The sequence below is a fragment of the Rana temporaria genome, chromosome 8, assembly GCF_905171775.1.
Source record: "Rana temporaria chromosome 8, aRanTem1.1, whole genome shotgun sequence".
Lineage (NCBI taxonomy): Eukaryota > Metazoa > Chordata > Amphibia > Anura > Ranidae > Rana > Rana temporaria.
In genome coordinates, this window is record NC_053496.1 from 181,636,691 (window position 1) to 181,647,340 (window position 10,650).

Here is a 10,650-nt window from a genome sequence, read left to right on the forward strand (position 1 = left end):
CATGATGGAGAATCAGCCGCCCCTCACATCACCGGGTAAGAGGAGACTTTATTGTAAAGGAGAGAGCAGTACGGAGGCTCCACCTAGATCCCCAATCATCTGATAAACACATAGAAACAATGTATTCAGTCAGTGTGTGTGTTTCCTACAGATGGACCCAGTAATGGGAACCCACCAGAGAGATGTCCCCGTCCTCTGTATTGCCAGCTAACAGTGGGGCCCAAACTGTAGGGTGGTGCACATTATTGTAAAGGCGAGAGCAGTACGGAGGCTCCACCTAGATCCCCCATCATCTGATAAACACATAGAAACAATGTATTCAGTCAGTGTGTGTGTTTCCTACAGATGGACCCAGTAATGGGAACCCACCAGAGAGATGTCCCCGTCCTCTGTATTCCACACAGAAAGATCACACCATCGTACCTAAGGAGCAGGTATTTCCAAGAACCTGGAAGTCAACAAAGACTTCAAACCATATAAGATTAAGAAAACGATTAACGTTTCTGTATTCACAGATATTATTTTTGTGGGTTTAGGATGAGGACCTGATTGATGTGAAAGTTGAGTGTAAGGAGGAAAAAGAAGAAGCTTATTCAGGAGATGCTCTGCAGTCTACGGAGGAGACAGGTAAGTGATAAACACTAAGCAGTGTATGTACACCATGACTCGGGCGCCATTGTTGGTTTGGTTACACCGTACATTTTATTTGATCACTTGTCTTGTATTGGTGTTATGGTCGAATCAAATCTCATTTCACAGCTATAAAAACCACTACCAATAGACTGACTTATATGACTCCTGATTGCAGAAGAAGAATGAAGATGTAGAAAAAGTGGCTAAAATGTCCTTGTTAGATAAGTCCCCTCATCCCATAGATTTATTTCAAAAGAGAACAGAGGAGAGGGGATTATTGTGGTGCCAAAGTAACTCAATACGAAGTATCATTAAAAAAAACATACTTATTACATAGAATTTTTACAGTTTTCCAAATATTAAAACACATTAATGTTGAAAGGAGCATATACAGTTAGCTGAATGGCGGGTCAAGTCTTCCCTACTAGTTTTCGCCAAGACATTGGCTTCATCAGGGGGAATAAGACGTGACCAAAATAGTTATAGCTCTACAAAAGCATCAAAATCAATAAGAAGTCATACACAGTGCGCATTACTGAATAGTTGGGCGATACAGTACTTATAGCCCAGTCATCCACCCCACACCACACCATATGGTGAGAATGACCAAACCATGGTCTCCAACTATTCAGTAATGCGTACCGTGTATGACTTCTTATTGGTTTTGATGCTGTATTTTCTAAATAAATGTTTTCTCTTTTGTAGAGCGATAACTATTTTGATCACGTCTAATTCCCCTGATGAAGCCAAAGTCTTGACGAAACTAATAGGGAAGACTTGACCCGCCATTCAGCTAACTGTATATGCTCCTTTCAACATTAATGTTTTTTTTTTATATTTGGAAGACTGTAAAAATTCTATGTAATAAAATTTGTTCTTTTAATGATACTTCGCATTGAGTGACTTTGGCACCACAATAATCCCCTCTCCCTTTAGAAGAAGAATGAAGATGTTTCCTATAAATTACATTTTTATTTCCAGTATATGGCCATGACGTCCAGGATACACCAAAGACACATCTTTCATCATTTCCAGAATTGAATGGTTTTATGGAGGAGTTTTCAGAAGGACTCAAGGATCTCTACAAGGACGCCATTGTGGAGCCATTGAGTTGCAGAAACCCACCAGAGAGATGTCCCCGTCCTCTGTATTCCTGGGATTCCACACAGGAAGGTCACACCATTCCCCACCATCATCAGGTAGATGAGGTTCTAAGATTCTCCAGTTATAATGTTGTAGTTTTAGTTTTTTAGTTCAATTTTCATTTTAATCATTTGTATTTCTATAGTGTAAAGAAAATATGGATATAAAACCTTGGCTTAAAAAAGAAGAAGATACACATTTGGGGGGTGATCAGCAGTCTATGGAGGAGGCTGGGATGATAGTGACAATGACAGGGAAGGAGTCTTCATTCGATATCTGCACAGGTGAGTATGAAATGTAGAAACGGGTCTAGTAATCAGTGATATACCCTTCCTTACTATAAAGTCCATCTCCGTTCTTCCATATAACGTCATGTACCCAACAAATGAGAAGGAGATACTGTACACCATATGAAAGGTCCATCTCCATTCCTCAATATAACGTCATGTTCCCAACAAATGAGGAGGAGATACTGTACATCATATGAAAGGTCCATCTCCATTCCTCAATATAACGTCATGTTCCCAACAAATGCGTTCAGTTAGAAAAAATATTGAAGAGACTTAGGCCTTGTACACACGATAGGTTAACCAGAGGACAACGGTCTGATTGACCGTTTTCATCGGTCAAAACCGATCGTGTGTGGGCCCCATAGGTTATTTAATCATCGGTTAAAAAAAAGCCAACTTGCTTTCAATTTAACCAATGGATTCCTAACCGATAGGTCAAAACCGATCGTTAGTAGGCACAACCATCGGTTATAAATCCACGCATGCTCAGAATCAAGTCGACGCATGCTTGGAAGCATTGAACTTCCTTTTTTTCAGCACGTCATTGTGTTTTACGTCACCGCGTTCTGACACGATCGTTTTTTAACCGATGGTGTGTAGGCGCGACGGACCATCAGTCAGCTTCAACTGTTAACTGTCCTTCAGACCGTTCTCATCGGATGGACTGATCGTGTGTACGAGGCTTTAGAGGATGACCATAACAACATCGTCGATGTATCTACTCCACAGCTAAATGTTCCATATAAAGGGTCCATCTCCATTCCTCAATATAACGTCATGTTCCCAACAAATGAGGAGAAGATACTGTACACCATATGAAAGGTCCATCTCCATTCCTCAATATAACGTCATGTTCCCAACAAATGGGGAGGAGATACTGTACATCATATGAAAGGTTCATCTCCATTCCTCAATATAACGTCATGTTTCCAACAAATGAGGAGGAGATACTGAGATTGCAGGCTTGGCTGGCTTAAATCAGGTTTGGTCTCCACCCAGAGACTGGCCACATTAATCACCTTGCAGGTGGACAGAGACATGGAGAAGGCCATATGAAAGGTCCATCTCCATTCCTCAATATAACGTCATGAATCTGCAGTAATGTTTCATGCCCTCTCTGTTCCCAACAAATTTTAATACAAATTTCTCTCTAAACAGATGACGTCTCTCATGTCCAGAACGCCTCAGAGGAACATCTTCTTTCATTGGCAGATAAGGATGAAGTTGATGACATCATACTACATTCCTCAGGAGTGCTCTCTCTTATGCAAAGTATAACTGAAGGACCTTACCAAGCTGATCGATCAATCGATCCCTTTAATCCTAAGGACTCTTCTGATGAACCGCACACTCTGGTCTCTAATATCTACCAACAAAGTGAAACTACATCACCAGATTGCGATTCGTTTGAACCAAAAGGATCCTCTTCCGATAAGTCAGATGACGTCACCCCAAGAGACAGAACATTTGCTTGCCCTCGATGTGAAAAATGTTTCACCACAAGTTACCACCTCGCAGCCCACGAGACGTTACACAGCGGTGAGGCTCGGTTTTCGTGCGTGGAGTGCGGGAAACGTTTTAAATGGAAATCAGAACTTTTGAGACACCAATCGTATCACACGGGGGAGAGGCCTTATTTGTGTTCGGAGTGCGGAAGAGCCTTCCGGCTCAAGTCGCACCTTGTGCGCCACCTGAGAAAACACACCGACGAGCGACCCTACTGCTGCTCCGAGTGCGGAAAACGCTTCAGGCAGATCACCCACCTGAAGTCGCATCACAGGGTTCACACGGGCGAGACTCCTTTTTCGTGTTTGGAGTGCGGGAAGTGTTTTAATCGGAAGCACCACCTCCTGTTTCACCAGAGGACGCACACGCGGGAAATGATGCACGCCTGTGCGGTCTGCGGGAAGGACTTTATACAGAAGAATTCGCTTGTCAAACATCAGCGAGCCTACAACGGCAGGTGTGCCGAGTACAGAAAAAATGACGAAGGTCGAGGTACCCAACGGAAACTTCCCGCTGAGGAGAGTCCATTGTTGTGTACAGAGTGCGGGAAACCCTTTCAAACGAAATCCGAACTTCAGGTCCATTGGAGGGGTCACACCGGGGTGGAGCTCTTTCCCTGTTTGGAGTGCGAGAAGTCCTTCGTCAAGAAATGGCTGCTTATCAGACACCAGAGGGTCCACACCGGTGAGAAGCCGTTCTCGTGTTCCGAGTGCGGGAAACAATTTTCACAAAAAGGAAGCCTCAACGACCACATGAAACTCCACACGGGTGGAAAGCCGTTTTCCTGCCGAGAGTGCGGAAAATGTTTCACTCAGAAAGCAGTTCTCACCCTACACCAGAAAACTCACATGGGGGATCGTCCTTTTTCGTGCTTGGAGTGCGGGAAATGCTTCAGCCTGAAAAGTCAGCTCCTCAGACACCAACAGTCTCACACAACACGGCACAGTTATCCATGTTTAGAGTGCGGGAAATGTTATGTGTGGAAAGGAGACCTCCTAAGACACCAGAGAAAACACACTGGCGAGCGTCCTTTCTCGTGTTCGGACTGCCGGAAGTGCTTCACTCAGAAAGGAGATCTTCATAGACACCAGAGGATTCACACAGGCGAACGCCCGTTTTCGTGCTCCGAGTGCGGGAAATGTTTCCCTCAGAAGGCGAGTCTTCTACGACACCAGAAAAGTCACTCAGGCGAGCTTCCTTTTTCATGTGCAGAGTGCGGGAAGTGTTTTTTGCTGAAAGCCGGCCTCTTGCGCCATGAGAGAATTCACACTGGAGTGCGGCCGTATTCCTGTTCAAAGTGCGGGAAGTGTTTCAGTCAGAAGGCACACCTCCTTAAACACCAGAGAAGTCTAACGTGCGGACATTCTTTTCCACACTCAACGTGAGAAACCTTTCAAAATAAAATCTGACAAAAACACGACATCCTATCCCATGTGTAGTGGGAACCGCCCACCAATAATCAGCCCAGCCATCAAATAGGGAAGGTCAGCTTCAGCTTGTCTCCTCCCAAGCCACGCCCCACTGACGCATTTCTCCCTCCCACAGACTTAATCACAGAGGTAGTTTCAGAGGCTGACGCATTTCACTCTCCCACAGGCTTGGTCACAGAGGTAGTATCAGACACAGACTCATTTCACCCTCCCACGGGCTTAATCACAGAGGTAGTATCGGAGGCTGACGCATTTCACCCTCCCACGGGCTTAATCACAGAGGTAGTATCGGAGGCTGACGCATTTCACCCTCCCACAGGCTTGATCACAGAGGTAGTATCAGTGTTCTAATTGGCGACAGCAGTGTTGTAGGGTGGCGGCCTCAAGCGGGGCTTGGCCAGCCCACTGAAACAGCCTATCGGGAGAGATAGGGAACCGCCCACCAATAATCAGCCCAGTCACCATATATGGAAGATTGTCTTTTCCCAAGCCATACCCTACTAACGCATTTCCCTCTCCCACAGGCTTAGTCACAGTGGTAGTATCAGACACTGACGCATTTCCCTCTCCCACGGGCTTAGTCACAGAGGTAGTATCAGACACTGACGCATTTCGCTCTCCCACGGGCTTAGATACAGGGGTAGTTTCAGAGTTCTAGTTGGTGACTCCAGTGCTGTCGGGTGCCGGCCTCCAGCAAGGCTTCCCCAGCCCACCGAAACAGAGGGCTGAGGAAGAGGTAGAGGTAGTGAGCTTCACATCAACAATCAGCCCAGTCACCATATAAGGGAGATCTGCTTCTGCTTGTCTCCACCCAAGCCATGCTGGCTGACACATTTCACCCTCCCACGGCCCTAATCAGAGGTAGTATCGGAGTACTGACGCATTTCTCCCTTCCACGGGCTTAGTCACAGAGGTAGTATCAGAAGCCAGTGCATTTCATCCTCCCACAGGCTTAGTTACAGATGTAGTATCAGAGATAGTATCAGGCTGACGCATTTCATCCTCTCACGGGCTTGGACACAGAGGTAGTTTCAGAGTTCTAGTTGGTGATTCCAGTGCTGTCGGGTGCCGACCTCCAGCAGGGCTTCCCCAGCCCACCGAAACAGAGGGCTGGGGAAGAGGTAGAGGTATGGAGCCGCACATCAATAATCAACCCAGTCACGTTATATGGGAGATCGGCTTCCGCTTGTCTCCTCCCAAGCCACTGACACATTTTACCCTCCCACAGGCTTAGTCACAGAGGTAGTATCAGAGTACTGATGCATTTCACCCTCCCACAGGCTTAGTCACAGAGGTAGTATCAGATACTGACGCATTTCATCCTCCCTCAGGCTAAGTCACAGAGGTAGTATCAGAGTTCATACACATTTCACCCTCCTAAGGGCTTAGCCACAGAGGTAGTATCAGAGGCTGGTGCATTTTCACCCTCCCACGTGCTTAGTTACAGAGGCAGTATCAGAGTTCTAGTTGGTGACTCCAGCGATGTCGGGTCCGGCCTCCAGCAGGGCTTCCCCAGCCCACCGAAACAGAGGGCTGAGGAAGAGGTAGAGGTAGTGAGCTTCACATCGACAATCAGCCCAGTCACCATATAAGGGAGATCGGCTTTCGCTTGTCTCCTCCCAAGCCACACTGGCTGACACATTTCACCCTCCCACGGGCCTAGTCAGGTAGTATCAGAGAACTGACACATTTCACCCTCCCACGGGCCTAGTCAGGTAGTTTTAGAGAACTGACGCATTTCTTCCTCCCACAGTCCTTAGCCACAGAGGTAGTTCTCTGCATGCTGGTTTATTTGGAGACTTCATATGCTGGTTGAACTGTTCTAAAAAAGATGTATTCTCATGCCCATGGAAAATACTATAATAAAACGTTTGTATTCAAATTCTGTGTGCCTTCCTAAACATAATTATTTCAGATATAAGCACACCTCTTTGAGCAGTGTAGGATGACTTCCAAATTAGTTTGGCATTAGCCGTTAACACTCAGGACAGGATCAGCGGCGTACCTACAGGGGTCGCAGGAGTCGCCAATTGCGACCCGTCCCCATGCTTCAGGTGGCCCATGCGCCCGCCCCCTGCACAGCTAAGAATGGAAAAAAAAACTTGTTACCGATTACTAACTCTCTCCATCCAGACAGTGTCCCGGTGTTCTGCCGATAAAGCCACACTGCCTGTCAGATTTTTTTTTTTTTTATTGCTGTCCCTGTTTAGGTTGTCACCAGAGCAGGAATAGAGGGGAAATCTTCCAATGGAGACACTACCAGGGATTTCCCTCACTTTGGAGAGATTTTTTTCTCAACTTCCTGTTTTGGCTATGGGACAGGAAGTGGAAAAGAAATCTCAATAATGGGACACCAGATGGCAAAAAAAATAAGAAAAAAACCTGACAGGGGTTATAGCCCTCTCGTTCTTTTTCCAAAAAAAAAAAAAATTTGCCTTCAGTACCACACTTCAGCCCCGGACCATTTGGCTGGCCAATGACCGGAGCACTTTTTGCGATTCGGCACTGCGTCTCGCTTTAACTGACAATTGCGCGGTCGTGCGACGTGGCTCCCAAACAAAATTGATGTCCTTTTTTTTCCCACAAATAGAGCTTTCTTTTGGTGGTATTTGATCACCTCTGCGGTTTTTATTTTTTGCGCTATAAACAAAAATAGAGCGACAATTTTTAAAAAAATGCAATATTTTTTACTTTTTTCTATAATAAATATCCCCCAAAAATATATCAAGAATTTTTTTCCCCTCAGTTTAGGCCGATACGTATTCTTCTACCTATTTTTGGTAAGCGTATATTGATCGGTTTGCGCAAAAGTTATAGCGTCTACAAAACAGGGGATAGTTTTATGGCATTTTTATTAATATTTTTTTTTTTTACTAGTAATGGCGGCGATCAGCGATTTTTATCGTGACTGCGACATTATGGCGGACACATCGGACACTTTTGGCGCTATTTTGGGACCATTGACATTTACACAGCGAACAGTGCCATAAAAATGCACTGTTTATTGTATAAATGTGACTGGCAGTGAAGGGGTTAACCAGTAGGGGGCGATGAAGGTGTGTCCTAGGGATGTGTTCTAACTGTAGGGGGATGGGCTATGTGTGACACGACACTGATCACCGCTCCCGATCACAGGAAGCCGTGATCAGTGTCCTGTCACTAGGAAGAATGGGGAAATTCCTTGTTTACATCAGCACCTCCCCGTTCTTCCTCTTCGTGAGACGATCGCGGGTATCCCCGCGGACATCGAGTCCGCAGGACCCGCCGTCAGACTCACGGAGCGCGCGGCAGGTGCGCGCCCACAATCCTGGGCCTTAAAGGCGACGTGTATATATATATATATATATACACGCCAATCTGCCCAGCCGTGCCATTCTGCCGACGTATATAGTCGTGCAGAGGTCGGCAAGGGGTTAAAGAGGACCTGTAATGCGTTTTTCTATTACAAGATGTTTACATTCCTTGTAATAGGAATAAAAGTGATCCAATTTTTTTTTTTAAGTTCAGTGTCAAATTAAAAAATTTCAAGCACGCCGTCCCCGCCGAGCTCACGCGCAGATGCGAACGCATACGTGAGCAGCGCCCGCATATGAAAACGGTGTTCAAACCACACATGTGAGGTATCGCCGTGATCGTTAGAGCGAGAGCAATAGTTCTAGCCCTAGACCTCCTCTGCAACTCAAAACATGCAACCTGTAGACATTTTTTTAAACGTCACCTATGGAGATTTTTAAGTGTCAATGTTTGTCGCCATTCCACGAGCCGGCGCAATTTTGAAGCGTGACATGTTGGGTATCAATTTACTCGGCGTAACATTATCTTTCCCAATATCAAGAAAATTGGGTTACTTTTACTGTTGTCTTATTTATTTAATTAAAAAAAGTGTATATTTTTTTCCAAAAAATTACGCTTGTAAGACCGCTGCGCAAATACGGTGTGACATAAAGTATTGCAACGACCGACATTTTATTCTCTAGGGTGTTAGAAAAAAAATATATAATGTTTGGGGGTTCTAAGTAATTTTCTAACAAAAAACAAACACTGAAAAATTCGGCCCAGTCCTTAAGTGGTTAACCAGCCCTGTGTAATTAACATGTGTTTGGTTTTAAAGGTATGAGGTGGCCACCCTTCCTGCAGCTGCGGCAAACCCAGCCATCTCCTCCCCCCACCTTGTCTCAGTGGTTGGCAGCAGATAGGAAGACTCCTCCTACAGATCCTGTAGCCACAGCACCCCTTCCCTGATTCCAGCCCTCCTCTGGTCCTCCACCAGACCTTGCACTTTCAGCTTCCAAGCTTCTTCCCAGCAGCAGCACGAGGTAAGGGACGCTTGACGTCTGATGGTGGGGGAGGGGGCTCCTGACGTCTGATGGTGGGGAGGGGGCTCCTGACGTCTGATGGTGGGGAGGGGGCTCCTGACGTCTGATGGTGGGGAGGGGGCTCCTGACATCTGATGGTGGGGAGGGGGCTCCTGACGTCTGATGGTGGGGAGGGCGCTCCTGACGTCTGATGGTAAGGAAGGGCGCTCCTGACGTCTGATGGTAAGGAAGGGCGCTCCTGACGTCTGATGGTGGGGAGGGCGCTCCTGACTTCTGATGGTGGGGGAGGGGGCTTCTGATGGTGGGTGAGGTGGCCCATCCAATAAAGGCGCATGGGCGCCACCCCCTCTATCATGCCACCCAGCCTATATTTGGCTGACCAGATGCCCCCGTTTTCTAGGGACAGTCCCCAGTTTGGGGACTCTGTCCCCGGACCGAATATGTCCCCGGATTAGTGCCAATGGCACTATTTTCGACTGCTCAGTCGCAGACGCTTCCGCATTTTTGCTCTGGTTGGCCGCACGGGAGTCGGGCTGTATCGCCTGTTGCCCATCCTATCAGCACTTCCTAGCTTCTCCATCACTCCGCCGCCTGTCCAATCAGACACTCCGCCTCAAATTGGTGTCCCCCCAACCCCGCCCACACTCCAGCATGCACTGTGCTCAGCCTACCTGTGGAAACCAGCCTGAGAGGGGAGGCATAATTGGTGAGTGAGCAACCGCTCCATGAACAGCTCTCCTCTCTCACAAGACCTTTTTTACTTTGCCTCTTTTCATTCTCCCCCTGTGCAGACCTGGGGGGGATGTAATTGCATACTGGGGGGTATTGTGCTGACTGGGCAGGGGGGATTTTGGAGACTGGGGAGGGCTACACAGTGCTCTGAACGGTGGTATGAGGGGAGGCCTGTAATGCGCACACAGTGCTCTGGACGGTGGTATGAGCTGGGAGCACTCGTTCTGGTAAAACTAGCGTTTGTAATGGAGATGATACATTCGTCGCGCTGTAACAGACTGAAAAGCACGAAGACTGAAAAGTGCGAATCGTCTCTCACCAAACTTTTACTAACACAAAATCAATAAAAGCAGCCCAAAGGGTGGCGCCATCTGAATGGAACTTTACCTTTATAGTGCCGTCGTACGTGTTGTACGTCACCGCATTTTTTTTCGCAATCGTGTATATGCAAGGCAGGCTTAACAAGAATCACGTCGAGAATTTTTTTTTTTTCGATGACATTAAAAATGGTCGTGTGTACGCGGCTTTAGAAACGAGAGAGAAATCCGAGGGGTCCTCTTATCAAGCAAAACGTTTCCAAATAAAAAAACCTGAGTGAGT

General features: G+C 46.7%; 2 protein-coding genes across 2 annotated transcripts in view; one reads left to right on the forward strand and one right to left on the reverse strand.

Annotated features, from left to right (window-relative positions):
• LOC120910202 (gastrula zinc finger protein XlCGF26.1-like) overlaps positions 1 to 10,650 on the reverse strand; it is a 1,148,070-nt gene that overhangs the window by 319,827 nt on the left and 817,593 nt on the right. The window lies entirely within an intron of this gene.
• Positions 12 to 6,884, forward strand: LOC120910010 (oocyte zinc finger protein XlCOF6-like). The gene is made up of 6 exons (XM_040321843.1): positions 12 to 35; positions 346 to 434; positions 537 to 627; positions 1,615 to 1,832; positions 1,922 to 2,060; positions 3,225 to 6,884. The coding sequence occupies exons 4-6, from the start codon at positions 1,683 to 1,685 to the stop codon at positions 4,955 to 4,957; spliced, it is 2,022 nt and encodes a 673-aa protein (XP_040177777.1). The 5' UTR covers positions 12 to 35; positions 346 to 434; positions 537 to 627; positions 1,615 to 1,682; the 3' UTR covers positions 4,958 to 6,884.